Source organism: Ascaphus truei, chromosome 3 (assembly GCF_040206685.1).
Source record: "Ascaphus truei isolate aAscTru1 chromosome 3, aAscTru1.hap1, whole genome shotgun sequence".
Lineage (NCBI taxonomy): Eukaryota > Metazoa > Chordata > Amphibia > Anura > Ascaphidae > Ascaphus > Ascaphus truei.
The window spans coordinates 64,811,891-64,829,390 of NC_134485.1; the positions used below are offsets into that span (position 1 = coordinate 64,811,891).

The following is a 17,500-nucleotide window of genomic DNA, read 5'->3' on the forward strand; positions in this document are numbered from 1 at the left end:
CACTACTTGAAGAGCCTGATATATGCAGGCCACTTTCATCTCCTGGCAACCTGCAAACTTCAGATTCACCAGTCAATGGACTCTTTAACTGGCTTCCAATGCTTGGCCCTTGAGTAGATGGAGATAGAACGCTGCTGTCTGAACCATTGCTTGTTGCAGTCTCCGAGAGAGGGGATTGCGCTAGAGAGCATAGTTTTTGCTTTAAGTCTCGGTTTTCTTTCCCGAGCCTGACAAGCTCATGCTGGAAAGTCATGTTTTTTTCTTGCAGCGTCCTTATTAATGCCGCTGGGTCACTGCATGGCATGAGGGGTATGTCTACTGAATGCTCCAGTGAGTTGAGCACATCTGGACTCAGAGAGTCCTTGTCTTTGCATTTCTTCAGCTCACTACGCAGTTTGCCAATTTCAAAATCTTTTGTTTTTGCCTCAGCCAGGAGTTCCTTAACCTGCGACTCCAGGACTGTTTTGTTGCTCGTTTCATTTTCTTGTTTGGGTCTTGAAGGGGCACGAAGATGCTTTGTAGGCGTTGCTGTGCTGGGAGAGGATGGGCTTGGTAGTATTTTTTTAGTGTTGGCAGGACCACGCAAAACTGCTCTGTCTCTTGATATCTGAGTTGACAGTTCCCGAGGAGCTGGAATACCAGTGCGTCTTGCTGCCGATACAGCTCCTGAAACATAAGTGGGAAAAAAAGTACATATGAATTGAACTTAATGAATAGTAAAACCAAAGTCGTAAAAAATAATAATAATTACAGTTTGCCTCTGTACTATTCTTTAAAAATCCATTTACTGTCCTTTTAATATCAAAACTGTGCTTATTGTGCGTATAAAGTGAAAATTCTATTTTGATTCAGTAATTCCGAGAAGGTTAATTATATTTCGAAATATTTGGAAGATATTAATATTACCTGGAAAAATACTATACCCACATCCAGGAGTAGCACATCATATGTACTGTACATGTAAACATTTTTATAAAAAGTGTAACTTTGCCAATTATAACATATCCCTCGCCCTATAAGAGCTCTGATATTGAATAACCGTGTAGTACTGACACGCCTTAATCTCAATAGGAAAAAAAAAAACGTGAATTTAGGGACATACTGTACTGTAGTAATTCATTTGGAAATCAGAGACGACCAATAAAATATTGTTTTTCCTTATGATTCACAATCAAGAATTACATATTTTTCCTACAATGAGGAAAAAATATACATGATATCCATAGGTTAATATTTCAACCTTGCATGCTTTATTCATACAAAATATTAAATGTATTGAATCACACAAAAACAGGGACATTTTCTCTGAGCTCCAAAATAAACCTTTACATAGTTACAGAAAAAGATGACAGCAGGACAACGAAAACGACTAAATAAAAGCCACTATACAAGAAAGGGAACTTGGATCCAAAGAAGCGCACACAGTGAGTGCTCTGTGTTGGATTAAAGCCCCGGTAGGCTAAAAAACAAAGCAAGTAGTGTTTATAGGAAGAGAGATGGCACATTCTGACTACAGAGCCGGCAGCCCACTCAGGCAGGTCAAAAAGTTAGTCATCCACAGCTGGAGAATTCCAGGCTAAAAAGCAGAGAAAAACCAAGATCGCGCCGATTAAACCTTTTATTAAAATCGCAGAAGATTACATCACCAAAAGGCCGTACATACTGTCGGACTGTTAACTTGACATAATCTCTGATGTCACTACCTTCTCTAGCCGGTTTGTTAATGCTCGTTTCATGCATTCTTGGACTTTGTTCAGTTTGCTTCAGCCCCATCCAACGTCCCCTGACAACCCTTTCAACACTGGGCTGGCTTGCAATACATTGCTCTTACTAAACGCTTTAAAGCAACCATTCCTTTTAGCCAGGATTACTATTATAGTCTAGATTTTGATCAAGAAAATAACCCTGTATCTTGGGGTGGTATTTTTTTTTTTATAGAACAAGACTCCCTAATCTAGCCAGTGATGGGGAAAAAAAACAAAACACATTTCAAAGACAAAAATTGACATTACACAGAATTATAGGTCACACAATCTACCCCCAACCCCGCTAACATTTCTCCTCCCTCTCTACACCCAAAGCCCATTTGACTTCCTATCGCCCATTACTGAAGAGGAAGTCTCACACCTTCTCTTCTCCCCCTCCTACAACCTGTATTACCAACCTTATTCCTGCACATCATCGCCCCCCCCCCCCAATACAGAATGTGTCAAATAAATTCCTATGTGCTGCGTACCGTGCACTATACTATAATTGTGAAGCGCTGAATCCCACTGGGAGAAAACACTATATAAAATAGTTATTATTATTAATATAATTCCTTTTTAAACTGACTTCAACTTCTCACCAGTTACAGGGGGTCACGGCAGACGGAAGAGGCAAGCCTGGAGGAAAAGGGTCAAGGCGAAAGGTTACCGCAGGGCCTATGGTTGAGAATATCTCCCATATGGATTGGATGGAAGGGGGTGAAGGCCCCTCAGAAAGAATGGATTTTCAAAATCAGAGAATTATTAGAGATGGGGGGGGGGGGGGATGTGGATCCTGGCACGGGAACCCGCAGTGGGGGTTGTAGAGATGATAGGGGATTTGATGTGGCCAATCAAGGGGCTAAGGAGCAGCAGATGCACATAAGAGGGAAAATGCAAGCACACTGTAGAATATCACATAATATTCATCAGCCAGTGCTCTGATTCAAAAGGGCATCCTAAGGTCCCAAAGAAATCAATGGAGATAGAAGTGAAACGGGCACACAGACTTGCATATCAATGACATTTATTGTGCCACAATAATTTTTCGTTGATATGCAAGTCCGTGTGCCTGTTTCACTTCTATTTCCGCTAAAGAGCAGCAGACCCGTATGTTTGATAGCAGACCGCAGACAGGTGCGGGATTAAGTGGTCTGTATTTTGGGAAGGGAAGAGACAGTTTTATTCGTCATTGGGTTTAAAGAATGGTGCCTGCCCAGCAGGTGAAGCAAGCCCTGTTGCAATTAAGAATTTTTGGGGATTGTTTAGGGTCTGGTTCAGGACAGGATATTAATTCTGAAAGAGGAGAGGGTTGGGGTGAATGAGGGAATTTTTAAGGGAGAGAATTCTGGGGAGGAGCATACCGGATGCAGAGAGGTAGAGCGGAGAAGGATTGGTCAGGTATGGGTAAAGCCTTATAGGAGGGATGGACTAAGACTGGGGGGCATGTGGACCTTGCCTAGTCTACGGATGGGGAAGGAGGGGGATGAGTATGCAAGGAAGGAATATGCTTGGTTCTGGGAGTATGTATGATGCGTATAGGTGTGCGGCGAGTCCTTTAGGGATAAAATTTGCAGTCGGTACTGAAAGAAAATATATGGAAAGGGGAGTATGTGGAGTTAGTGACGTTGAAGTCACGGTATAAGGAGGAGGGGAAGTCGGAAGGAAAGGAGTGGAAGTTTCCAAAGTGCTTGGGGGATTGGTTGGGGGCATTTGTTATTCTGGCTAGTGTAATTGGTGAGCGGTACTCCCAGCATTGTTCTGCATTATTCAAATACGTGGACACTCTTTGGTCAGCTTGTAGAGGAATGTGGGGGGGGGGGGGGGGGATAAAATGGTGAAAGTGTGAGGGTTTCCTGCAGAAATAGAATATACATAGGCCTATGACGTAGGATTGCAAGGATATGGACCTCTGAATCTCCTTGTTGATGACATCAGCACTCGGGGCAACCGGCTGGGGTCAAAAACGGGATGTGCTAGGCATATAAGGATGTGATTGAGGTCAAGGATTCAGGACTTGTGAATGTGCTCACAAGTGGTATTTCTATGTGCTGTACAGTGGAGGGTTTGTGTCACTTTAACGACCATAACTTATTTAATGTGTGGTTGAAACCTATCCCAACTTCAAATTGCAAAGCCGGTATAACCAGCCTCACAGTGATAAGACCAAAAAGGTCAAAACTGCTGTCTGAGAGTAGGTTTACTGGCACTTCTTTAGCCCAGGCTGTGCATCTTAACCCAGGCTGTGCCGAAATGCTGTGTAATGCAGCTGGCATGCCCTTATAGGGGTCCATGTTAAAATGGATTTGAAGCAAAAGTGACAGTGTGTGCTCATTTGCATGTAATTTCCCAGACTCCATAGCTGTAGTGTAAGCATTGTATGCTTGGAGAATGGTGAAAAGTAGCGTTGCAGATTTGTCTGAGACATGTGAATGTGCTCACAAGTACAAGGTCATAGCCTTACTATGTACCCCAATGCGAGCGAAATTGAAATCACGACCCTAGGCAGCATCAGCGCCTTTAGGAGTAAGAGAGAGGGCGGTACACCCTGCAGGGTAGAACTGCTCCCAAATAAAATAGCTTGTACTCGCACTGCACTGAGGACAAAATAATACACAGAAGGGACAAATACAATAAACAAGATCAGAAAAACTGGCAATGAAGTTTATCAGTGGCAATATTAAATAACTAATGTAACAAGAGGCCCTGCAAGCACTGTGAGGTTTCAAGAGATTGCTAAATCAATTCAAAGATAGAAGAGGATTCCTGGAACAAGAGAGCCAAATGGTACCTCTTGTTTTCATGACGGAAAAGGAAGAGTAATTTATAAATGTCTCTTTTATAGGAGGCAAGTCTCACACTAGACATTTGAGAAAAGGAATTTTCAAGGCACTCCAGGAAATCGGCCCACACGATGCATGCCAATGAGGGAAGGCCAGTGAGGTCCCGAAAGCCTCCATGGGCTCCCTCACTCAATCCCCCATCATTCCACCTGATCTCTGACCCTTGGCTGCTTGAGAGATTTATTGAAAATGGCTGTGTGCTGCACAGCAAGCATGATTCCAAGCTGCTCAGCTACTTTAGGAATTACAGTACTAAACAATGTTAGCTATATGATCAATGATCAATGTAAGTAACTAAGGCAGTTTTGTTTTCTTTATTGCTTAGTGCTTTTCGTGATTCCAAAAGGACAATGTTTTGCCCAAGTTCAAATTAGCAGAAAATATAAATTTTCACAGAAAAAGTCGTATTTTATATATACACACACACACACGTGTTCGTTTGCTTATGTTAAAATTCAACTAAGCGAAAGGGTAAATTCTCTTATAAGTAAAATGTACTTAAAGCAGCATGTTATTCAAAAGCCTGTGTTTTTTTTTTTTTTAAATAAATCAGTGTAGTAGTAGATAATAGTTACTACCCTCTTTCTTCACTTTATACCCTATTTAATGCTTTAAGCTTCCTTGGGTTGCTAAAGCAACTATGAAGAAAGCCACACCACATCCTCTTTTTAAATAGGCGGCCATATTGCGTTCCCTGGGCAGCAGGATCTTCGCCGATCGATCAGAGGAGATCAGAGCGATCGGCAGCGTCGATTACTACATTGCTGTAAAAAGGCAAGGAACTGCTGTATTTATTAACAAAAACCTAAGAAAATGCCCATTTCACTTTTTTTTTTTTTTTTTTTTATTAAAAGTTTGCTTCAACAAACTAAACAAAAAAAAGAAGAAAAAAAACTTTGTCAAAAAAACCGTGAGAGAGAGACGGACAAAATTGCATGCTTTCAAATAACAAAAGTGGCAGCTGCGAGACAGAGGTCAGGGTAGTGCTGTTTCAAGGTGATCAGAAGCCAGATAGACATTACTGCTGAACCTCCATGTACTTAATGCCTCCATATCAAGAAAGGCGGTCACTAGACGCCAGAGAAAAATAGATCCTTGAAAGCTCAAATAAAATGACTACCTCTCTTTTTCATGTTGTACATCTCTTGTAGGAGTTATTAAAGAGGCAAAAAGGAAGGGGGTTAGGCTGCGGTCCCAGTGCACGCGCGCCCGGTGGGGGGGCGGCGCGTGCACAGCGCTGCACCCGCGGTCCTGGGAGGAAGAGGTTGAGATGGGAGGGGGCGTGGCGGGGGGGGTTGCGGGGGGCGTGGCCATGACCTCACGCGGCTGGTTCGCCCTCATTGGCTGAACCGCCGGCGGGGGCGTGGCCACAGCTCCGTCGCAAGTTCCACACACAATTTTTTTGTGTGTGTGGAATCTTGCCGTTCAGCGCAGCTGCTGAATGGGCGACGACGCATGTACCCGGCCCTGAGTGACTGGGGAGACGGTGTTTGTGCGCACAGCGCATGCCGAGGCAGTCACTGGGACCACAGCCTTAACAGGGCAACCTATTTGCACTCACTATAATCAATTAAAGGGCCTAGGAAGTATTCAATCCTAGAGAATGATCCCTATATAGCCACTCACTAATATAAATAAAATCCTTTATTTAACATATATACACAAAAGACTACTTCCTAGCCCTTTAATGATTATAGTGAGTGCACATAGGTTTCTTTTGGTTGCCCTGTTAACCCCCTTCCTTTCGCGTTATATTTATTCCCGTATGCACCCTATTCCTGTACATATCTATTACACCTTAGGAGAGCGGCAGTATCTCTACTTATGTTATTAAAGAGGCCACAGGTGAATGATCTTGCTTACAGTGCAGAAGGAAGGGTGCAGTTATGCAGCTCTCTCGCACACATTCTATGGCGGGACGGTTGCTGGGGCAGACACATCTGTAAAATGTTCCGGCCTGCATCAAGGCTTGTAACCAGGATGTAGAGGTATGTCATTGAAAAGAAACACTGCCATTAAAAGCAAACCACTGTGAAGTGACCAGCCATTCGTTCTCCTGAGGGGCGAGTACAAAAGCTTTGTACCAAAATCTTAGATTTCACCATTTTGTAAATTATAGTTTTCGGATTCTCATCGAACGAAAAAATATATATATATATTTTTTAAAAAGTGCCGAAGTCTTTATTTACCCAAACTATTACGTTTGAGCTTAATTCTATTTTCAAGCCAAAAAGTTCTAAACCTATGAAAATCTGGTTTAACATAACAATGCCAATAACTATGATAGAATGATACACACACACACACACACACACACACACACACACACACACACACACACACACACACACACACACACACACACACACACACACACACACACACACACACACACTTTTTAAACCTGAGTTTCGCGGCCCCATGTGGGGAGAGCTGGGTCAACTTTCCCATCTGTTCAAGGCCCGTCGGTACCACATGCAGCAGTAACCAGGCAGGAGAAGAGAGAGCGGGAGTGTAAGGGGGAAGAGGGGGAGAGAGAAAGCATGCGCGTAAGGAGGGGGGGGGGGAGAGAGAGCGTAAGGAGGGGGGGGAGGGAGAGAGCGTAAGGGGGCGAGAGGGGGAGAGCGAGAGAACGTAAGGGGGGCGAGAGAGAGAACGTAAGGGGCGAGAGAGAGAGCGTAAGGGGGCGAGAGAGGGAGCGTAAGGGGGCGAGAGAGGGAGCGTAAAGGGGCGAGAGAGAGAGCGTAAGGGGGCGAGAGAGAGAGCGTAAGGGGGCGAGAGAGAGAGCGTAAGGGGGCGAGAGAGAGAGCGTAAGGGGGCGAGAGAGAGAGCGTAAGGGGGCGAGAGAGAGAGAGCGTAAGGGGCGAGAGAGAGAGCGTAAGGGGGCGAGAGAGAGAGCGTAAGGGGGCGAGAGAGAGAGCGTAAGGGGGCGAGAGAGAGAGAGAGCGTAAGGGGGTGAGAGAGAGAGCATAAGGGGGCGAGAGAGAGAGAGAGAGCGCGTAAGGGGGCGAGAGAGAGAGAGCGTAAGGGGGCGAGAGAGAGAGCGTAAGGGGGCGAGAGAGAGAGCGTAAGGGGGCGAGAGAGAGAGAGAGCGTAAGGGGGCGAGAGAGAGAGAGAGAGAGCGTAAGGGGGCGAGAGAGAGGGAGCGTAAAGGGGCGAGAGAGAGAGCGCGTAAGGGGGCGAGAGAGAGAGAGCGTAAGGGGGCAAGAGAGAGAGAGAAAGAGCGTAAGGGGGCGAGAGAGAGAGCGTAAGGGGGCGAGAGAGAGAGAGAGCGTAAGGGGGCGAGAGAGAGAGAGAGAGAGCGTAAGGGGGCGAGAGAGAGGGAGCGTAAAGGGGCGAGAGAGAGAGCGCGTAAGGGGGCGAGAGAGAGAGAGCGTAAGGGGGCAAGAGAGAGAGAGAAAGAGCATAAGGGGGCGAGAGAGAAAGAGCGTAAGGGGGCGAGAGAGAGAGAGCGTAAGGGGGCGAGAGAGCGTAAGGGGGCGAGAGAGAGAGCGTAAGGGGGCGAGAGAGAGAGCGTAAGGGGGGGAGAGAGAGCGCAAGGGGGGGAGAGAGAGCGCAAGGGGGGGAGAGAGAGCGCAAGGGGGGGAGAGAGAGCGCAAGGGGGGGAGAGAGAGCGCAAGGGGGCGAGAGAGAGAGAGAGCGTAAGGGGGAGAGAGAGAGAGCGTAAGGGGGCGAGAGAGAGAGCGTAAGGGGGCGAGAGAGAGAGCGTAAGGGGGCGAGAGAGAGAGCATAAGGGGGCGAGAGAGAGAGAGAGAGCATAAGGGGGCGAGAGAGAGAGAGAGAGCGCGTAAGGGGGCGAGAGAGAGAGCGTAAGGGGGCGAGAGAGAGAGAGAGCGTAAGGGGGCGAGAGAGAGAGCGTAAGGGGGCGAGAGAGAGAGAGAGCGTAAGGGGGCGAGAGAGAGAGAGAGAGCGTAAGGGGGCGAGAGAGAGCGTAAGGGGGCGAGAGAGAGGGAGCGTAAAGGGGCGAGAGAGAGAGCGCGTAAGGGGGCGAGAGAGAGAGAGCGTAAGGGGGCAAGAGAGAGAGAGAAAGAGCATAAGGGGGCGAGAGAGAAAGAGCGTAAGGGGGCGAGAGAGAGAGAGCGCGTAAGGGGGCGAGAGAGAGAGCGTAAGGGGGCGAGAGAGAGAGCGTAAGGGGGCGAGAGAGAGAGCGTAAGGAGGCGAGAGAGAGAGAGCGTAAGGGGGCGAGAGAGAGAGAGAGCGTAAGGGGGCGAGAGAGAGAGAGCGTAAGGGGGCGAGAGAGAGAGAGCGTAAGGGGGCGAGAGAGAGAGAGAGAGCGTAAGGGGGCGAGAGAGAGCGTAAGGGGGCGAGAGAGAGGGAGGGTAAAGGGGCGAGAGAGAGAGCGCGTAAGGGGGCGAGAGAGAGAGAGCGTAAGGGGGCAAGAGAGAGAGAGAAAGAGCATAAGGGGGCGAGAGAGAAAGAGCGTAAGGGGGCGAGAGAGAGAGAGCGTAAGGGGGCGAGAGAGAGAGAGCGCGTAAGGGGGCGAGAGAGAGAGCGTAAGGGGGCGAGAGAGAGAGCGTAAGGGGGCGAGAGAGAGAGTGTAAGGAGGCGAGAGAGAGAGAGAGCATAAGGGGGGAGAGAGCGCAAGGGGGGGAGAGAGAGCGCAAGGGGGGGAGAGAGAGCGCAAGGGGGGGAGAGAGAGCGCAAGGGGGGGAGAGAGAGCGCAAGGGGGGGAGAGAGAGCGCAAGGGGGGGAGAGAGAGCGCAAGGGGGGGAGAGAGAGCGCAAGGGGGGGAGAGAGAGCGCAAGGGGGGGAGAGAGAGCGCAAGGGGGGGAGAGAGAGCGCAAGGGGGGGAGAGAGAGCGCAAGGGGGGAGAGAGAGCGCAAGGGGGGGAGAGAGAGCGCAAGGGGGGGAGAGAGAGCGCAAGGGGGGGAGAGAGAGCGCAAGGGGGGGAGAGAGAGCGCAAGGGGGGGAGAGAGAGCGCAAGGGGGGGAGAGAGAGCGCAAGGGGGGGAGAGAGAGCGTAAGGGGGGGAGAGAGAGCGTAAGGGGGGGAGAGAGAGCGTAAGGGGGGAGAGAGAGCGTAAGGGGGGAGAGAGAGCGTAAGGGGGGAGAGAGAGCGTAAGGGGGAGAGAGAGCGTAAGGGGGAGAGAGAGCGTAAGGGGGAGAGAGAGCGTAAGGGGGGAGAGAGAGCGTAAGGGGGGAGAGAGAGCGTAAGGGGGAGAGAGAGCGTAAGGGGGGAGAGAGAGCGTAAGGGGGGAGAGAGAGCGTAAGGGGGGAGAGAGAGCGTAAGGGGGGAGAGAGAGCGTAAGGGGGGAGAGAGAGCGTAAGGGGGGAGAGAGAGCGTAAGGGGGGAGAGAGCGTAAGGGGGGAGAGAGAGCGTAAGGGGGGGAGAGAGCGTAAGGGGGGGAGAGAGCGTAAGGGGGGGGAGAGAGAGCGTAAGGGGGGGGAGAGAGAGCGTAAGGGGGGGGAGAGAGAGCGTAAGGGGGGGAGAGAGAGCGTAAGGGGGGGAGAGAGAGCGTAAGGGGGGGGAGAGAGAGCGTAAGGGGGGGAGAGAGAGCGTAAGGGGGGAGAGAGAGCGTAAGGGGGGAGAGAGAGCGTAAGGGGGGAGAGAGAGCGTAAGGGGGGAGAGAGAGCGTAAGGGGGGAGAGAGAGCGTAAGGGGGGAGAGAGCGCGTAAGGGGGGAGAGAGAGCGTAAGGGGGGGAGAGAGAGCGTAAGTGGGGGGGAGGAACAGAGAGGGGGAGGAACAGAGGAGAAGAGGGACGGACGGGGGGGAGGAGAGTTGGATGGGGGTGGGGTGAGAGGGTGTGAGAAAGAGGGTTGGGGTTCCCCAGGATTTCACAATCTAATTCTAGGGTTCCTTAGCCAAAAAAAGGTTGAAAATCACTCACACACAGTGGTCAAAATACTTTTTTTTTTTCCCCCCCAAACATTTTTATTAGGCATTGATACATCACATTACAAACATTTCAGAATGATAATAGCCTAATACCATAGTCAAAGTACTTTTTAAAAACCCATTGCATTCTGCGGTATTGTGCCCAATTTCTGCAATTTGAAGGGGACCGAATTCTGTTTTTAGTGTTCAAATATACCATAAACCTTAAAAAAAAAAAATAGCGTACAATTAACGAAATATCCTCATATTAAAGGAAATAATCTCCTGGCACAATGTAGTTGGAAGAAAACCGCTTCTTTGTTACTCACAGGTCTGAATTATATAACTCAATTTCCTTTAGTGCTCAGCTGTAGCTGTTCTGAGTATTCGGGTCTGTTCCTTTTGTTATGCCGCTTGTGCTGGTGCTTCTGAAGACCTGACTTTGTGAATGTCGGTGCCTTAATGATAAAAAGATTGAATGGAACTGGGGTTGTCCCGTCAACTCAATTATTCAAATTCTACACAAAGTTTCGCCACGGACACTGCATTATTGTCAAGCCCCGAGCAAATCATTCTACACATGAATCAAACATGAAACAGTGACTTCGCATAATTGTTTTTCCCCCCTATTAAATATAGGCACATAAATGTGACAAATGGATCAACTCTTTCGCTGCCAGAGTGGCCAGCAATGGATTACACCGCGCATCGTCTGGCAGCGATAGGGTTGACAAAACAAACACCTTTTTAGCACGCCTAATGAAAGGGAGAAAAGGTACTAAAGCTTAGCACCATATGGAGGATGTGGGCCTTACACCGCAGAAAGTACAAATCTCCAAAAGACTATTGCTGCTAAGCGGGTTGGGGTTTTTTACGCCTTATGTAAGCAAGCATTGTGTTCCTGCTCTTGGTAACACACGGTGAAAGAAATCTTAACCCAGGAGTGGCCAACTCCAGTCTTCAAGGGCCACCAACAGGTTAGGTTTTAAGGATATCCCTGCTTCAGCACAGGTGGCTCAATCGTTGGTGGCCCTTGAGGACTGAAGTTGGCCACCCCTGGACTACTGTATAGCTCCAACGCTGGCAAGTCCTCATTCAACATTTAACTGCCAAAAAAAAAAGAGATTCGATCCCCATTTTGTTTTCACCCAGATTTAACCTTTCCCAGTCATATGTAACTCAAAATATAATACAAAATCACCGAATAACTACACGGGGGAAGAACGTCAAATACAGACAGTATGTTTGGGCATTACTGCAGGAAAGGATACCTTACATCTCCGAGATGAAATAGGCCAACATTTCAGAACGAGCTGTGGCAGACCACAGCTGTACAATAATCAGGAAGTGGTCACTTAAGAGCGGGAGTAATATCCGTCATAATTACACAGAGTTGAAAGGTAAAATCTGAGCAATTAAGGACACTACGGTCTAGTTTGTAGCCCATGTTTCACATATAAGATGTTAAATACTTAAACACTTTCCACTCTTTTTTCCCCCTGAACATCCCAAGAATTAATCACCTGTGATAAAAGGAACAAACATGTTTGCAAAAGGCAAAAACAATTAAATACTTGTATAGTACATTTTCTAACGGAGAGTGTTCCTGAAAATTAGTTGACTTTTTTTTCTCTTTTCTGTAGTACACACCAAAGCGCAACTCCCAGGCAGGACCCCAGACAGATTTCCCGAGGCCAAGGACCACACTTGCATATTTAAAAAAAAAAAAAAAAAGACACACCCCCCCCCCCCCGTGCACCCAAACACAAAAATACACCCGCCACCCCCCAATAAATATAACAATACACCCGCACCCCCCCAATACATATAACATACACCCCCCAATACATATTAAAAAATACAGACTTGCCTTGGGGATGGTCTCAGGCTGGCTGCAGGGGGCCTGGCCGGTGCTGAAACTTTGGCCCGACTTCTGGCCGGGCCCAGCTGCCAGACCTCTCACGGTCGGGCCTCGGCACTCCCTCAGCTGCAGGCCTCTTCCTCACTCTGTCCATGCCAAGCTTCCAACGTCAGCAAGCGCCGGGCCTCCCTCACATGCCGGCGAGTGCCGGAAGCCGAGGCCACCTTACTTCCGTCGTGCTGACGTCAGACAGGCCCGTCACGCTCGGCTTGGGAGAGCGTGAAGGAGAGGCCTGCAACCGAGGGAAAGCCCGGGCCGCGAGAGGACCGGCTGCCGGGCCTGGCCAGAGGTCGGGCCCAACTTGCAGTGCCGGCCGAGCCCCCCACAGCCACCGGACCTGGGACACCTGTCCCGGCTGTTCCCCCCTGCTCCCAGGACCCACATGCGGGGTAGAAGAGAAATACAAATAGTGCAATCATGTGTAATACATTATGTACTAATCTAGTAGAATGGTAATAGATGCACTCACAAGTTGAATGAAACAGTCACCCTGGATATCCCTGTAACATCAATGGGTGCAAGACACGTTTTTCCCACCAAGTTGGATGTCGTATTTTCAAGATCCTGCCGCTGATTGCCCAGTGCAATATATGCCCGTTTCATTCATTCAACTTGTGAGTGCATCTATTACCATTCTACTAGAAGACTGTATATACTGTATTAAACAGAATTGCACTCTTTGTGTTTTTCTACCCGCATGTGGTTCCTGGGAGTTGTGCTCCAATTCTTGTATCTATATAGCTGCAAGACCTTGTGGAGGGTCTTTGTTAAGGAGAAGCACCTCAGAACCCAATATGTGGTTGTATTTTATATTGGCTTTCACTTATTCATTCATCACGCATGTATTCTAAGGATTGATGCACTTTATATGGGTTTTTTTTTCTGTGAGGCAGAAAATCAGTATTTTTTTTCTTCACAAAATCTACCAGACTAATTCTGGCACATTATCAGCCCAAACTGATCTGGAAGTTAAAAATAAATAAAATATGGCAAAAGGTCACAAGTTAAGCACAACTGAGAAAATCAAATACACTAGTAAGGGTATATCCCCCAAGAGGTTAAACAGCTTCACTGATTCTTCTACGTAGAAGTCAGTAGGCGACAGTAGTTAAGCTCTTATAGTGACCTAATACAGTATGTGTCCTGCACTGTTCCATTCCCAACGCAGTCCCTTGGTAGGGACTCCATCCAGCCGTAATGACTCATGGCTCTGTTTCTGCCACATAAGAGGTAAGATTTACTGTGCAATGGCCTAACAGGGCTTAACGGATTTAGAGGAGCATCTATTCTCTTTCCAACCACTGATGGAAATGGACTTGATTCTTCACATCCTACTCTCAATTAATTTTTTCTACTCCCTATAAATAAATGGAAATTTTTTTTTGACAGAACAAATAGGGCAGCACCTTTAAAGGTTACAAGATGCATTTTTTTTTTTTAAATGGGAAAAACGGAATTATTCTTACGGATAATTTTCTTTCGAGCCCTCCGTGGCTGTCGGAGACGAATGGGTTAAGGCCCTCTGACAGGTAAAATGTTGCTGTTTTACAGTTTTCCCCAAGCTGAAATGATACACTAGACTCCCGGCCCCAAGAGAAAAGCCACACAAGGGAGGTTAGTAGGGCTGCCATGGAGGGCTCAAAGATAATGATCGTCAAGAAGAATTCTTGTGTTTTCCTTTTTGCCCTCCATGGCAGTCAGATGAATGGGAAGAACCATAGCAATTCCCTTGGATGGGTATATAACAAAAAGGGTGTATTCCTGTCTGATTCTGTCCAATGGCCACGCGCCTCTGGTAGTATGGATCCAATGCTCCCAAAAATTGGCAATTGTCCTGCCAACTGCTATTTGGTTTGAGGATAGGGTCCTCCATTCTTCAATGGGAATTAAATCTGGATTGGCCTCTGGATTTTTCACCCTGGCACACAAAAAATGGAGACATGGCTCTGCCCCCAGACTGCCTCCCTAAAAAACATTGGCCAGTTTCTTTACTTTTTATCTTGTGGAAGGTATTTAATTTTTTCACCAATATCTTGCGGATTTTTTTAAAAATCTAATCTGTCTCCAAATAAAAAAATTCCCCTTCAGAGAGGTTGGCAGCACAACTGATTGTTTAAGAGAGCCTGCAGACCATAAAACAGAGCTCTTCTGGATACCACTACCGATACCATGGTTCTTGCAGAGAGATGGACAGAATGAAAACGATGCTACACAAATAAAATGCATTATTCTGCGTTTCCTCAATAGCCTTTAATATTGTAGATCTTAGCTCCTTCCTGGATATCCTGCTGCAGATTGGCTAACCATACACGAAGGGCTCTTGCTACCGATACTGCTGGCTTATTAGCAGCACCCACTGTTAAATAATCCTTTTTGCAAAGGGATTTCATCTTGCGATCCATGGGTCCCTAAATGAGGTCCTTTTTTCCAATGGCAATGTCGGTTTTTTTTCAGGTTAACCTGGATACTGTATGGGACTTTCTATCTTAGGAACAGATTCCCAAAATGTAATATCCTGGTTCTGAAATGGGTACATCCTCGCAAATCATCAAGGGAGGTAGCCACTTCAGAATCTGGTTGCTCCCATTCTCCATATGATATCATGGATTGCTTTTTAATTCATTCTTCTACTGCTGTTCTGTGTCTGATACCACACAAAATTCTTGATCAGAAGTGTATACAAGCTCTTGGTCGAATTCAACCATCAAGTCATCTATTACAACCAGGCTAGTCTGGGACCTAGACCTTTTCTGTTCTTTTAACTGTACTGTAAAATTCTACTTTGTCACAAAGGTTTTGGCCAAGGCTGATTTCAACCTAAATAGATTATATGTCTGCCCTCTGTTCTAGTTGTTGTTTTTTGTTTTTAATAATTGTGCAAGCGGAACAAAAAACGTTTCCTTATCATCAGTAACCACAGACTGGATCTTTAGACTTACTGGAAGCCTTTATAAACACCTCCCCTTTTGTTGCATTTTTAGAAGAGGGAGCATAAAAATAAAAGACATACCACGAAACTGTGAAAAACTGGTACTCTATGAAAAACAAATATTTCATAACTTGAGGGGTTTGAGGGAGAGACATGGTGTCCCTAATCCATTCCTCCCTCCAGAGAAAACTACCGACACCTTACTTCTCAAGTATATTCTGACCACGGTGCCTCCGTGCTTCCGGTAAAGGTTAGTTGTGCGTTATTTCCAGCACCGGTGACTGTTGCCACATGCTGTCCGGCGCCTTGATACTTCTTGGTGCTTTATTAGGCTGGGGGTATGCGGTGTACCACATGCTTCCCCTGTGGCCGTAATGTTTTATTGGGGGGGGGGGGGGGGGCGGGGAGAGGAGGACACAGTCACGCTATTAGACCCCAGAGTTTAAGGTAACACTGCACCTACAGAATGGTGGAGTTTCCATGGCGGTCAGCCAGCTAATGAGCTTCCGGCTTGCCTCCTACTGTATGAAGGGTGGTAGCAGCACGGATCGGAGACGTCAAACCCAACACCCTGCGGTAATTACACTCAGCAGGACAGGTTGTTATTTTTTTAATATGTGCGTGTACTCAAGTGATTTTTTCCCATTTGCTGGATGCTATACGTGGAGTGTTTGTGGCACTTTTTTTACCCATCATAACTTATTTAAGGTGTGGTTGAAACCTATCCCAGCCTCAAATTTGCAAAGCCAGTATAACCAGCCTTCACACTGATAAGACTCAAAAGGTTAAAACAGCTGTCTGTGTAGTTTACTAGCTGTGCACTTAACGTCTTAAACAAAAATATGGGGTAGAGGACCCCAATCACCCGGTGCTACAGAGCTTTGTATTAACCCACAATGATAAAAAATGAGTATATCTAACTGCATTTGAACCGGATCACTTGGTGTGATAATGCATGCTTGAGGCTGTATGCATGAAACCCCTAGATGGCACCAGGTATGGCAGAGATATGCAGAGTTGTGAGTGGGGAGTCTTTAAACCCCCCCTTGACCTCTCCAGTCTCTCTGAACTGAATTAACCTATATGCCTGGGGCAGCTCTCATGGGGCAGCAATTGTACTCACATATGTGTGAACGCCGGTTCTGTGTGCTCCAGGCTGATATAACAAGCAGAGGGAGTGTACCTGTTCCGGTGAGGAGAGGCAATTCAGCAGGCACCACGAGGCAGAAGAAAAAAGTTGCTGAAGCTGGACTGTGCTGTATAACAATTCCTTTAATAAAGCATGGTTAAAAAGAGGGGGGACGCATACCCCTGCGCCTCTAACGCGTTTCACCCAGAGATTGGGCTTTTTCAAAGAGTACATTACCCGTGTGCAGGCCACTGATATACCGGAAGTAAACCGGATGTGACATCATCCAGCCAATGGGCTGTAAGTATGTCGCGAGCGGCATGATGGGATGCCAAGCTCACTGCCTGACGGCGCTCACACGGAGTAAACCGGATGTGACGTCATCCAGCCAATGAGCTTATGGCCTGCCGCAAGCTGCATGATGGGATACTGAGTCCCGGCTAGATGACAATCGCGCGGCACCCATGGGCATCAGTGTCATGCGCAGTTGGGACTGGGAAGTTAAAAACAAAATTGAAAAGAACATTTGAGCAATCTACATGTTAAATATAGTATGACAATACAATTCATAGTGTTAATAAAGTACAAAAGATTTGAAAACATACATTTCATAGAATATATATATATATATATATATATATATTGTTGTAGAAAGCAAAATAATAAAGCAATAATGATTAAAAACAAGTAATGGCAAAAGGTAATGGGCATTTCCAATAACTAATTATTAATATTCCGATGGTATTAAGACATACAATTAGTACATTTGTGTTATAATTAGTACAGTTTGTTAGTATCATTGTTCAATCAAATAGTAATCAATTACAATTAGAGAATTTAAAGATATAATGACATCAGTGCGATTATGTAATATAACTAGACTAACAAAACATTACATGATTCAGCGTAATATTGATAATCAAATTCATCATTGTGAATAATAGAATGCACCAGTGTGAGCATTGCAGATCTCGTTTGATGATGGGTAAAAAGGAAGTGGAAGGGTGGAGGGAGGGAGAAGGGGGAAAGGGAAGGGGGGGGGGGTGGAAGGGGGAAGGGGAGAGAGGGGAAAGGGAGGGGGAAGGAAGGGGAAGGGGAATTGAGAAAGGGAGGGAGAAA

General features: G+C 46.9%; 1 protein-coding gene across 1 annotated transcript in view; it reads right to left on the reverse strand.

Moving 5' to 3' along the window:
• LOC142490646 (cytospin-B-like) overlaps window positions 1-17,500 on the reverse strand; it is a 230,046-nt gene that overhangs the window by 4,899 nt on the left and 207,647 nt on the right. The window contains exon 4 of the mRNA XM_075593064.1: window positions 7-666. Coding sequence (XP_075449179.1) covers window positions 7-666 — 660 coding nt within the window. The remainder of the gene's footprint in view (window positions 1-6; window positions 667-17,500) is intronic.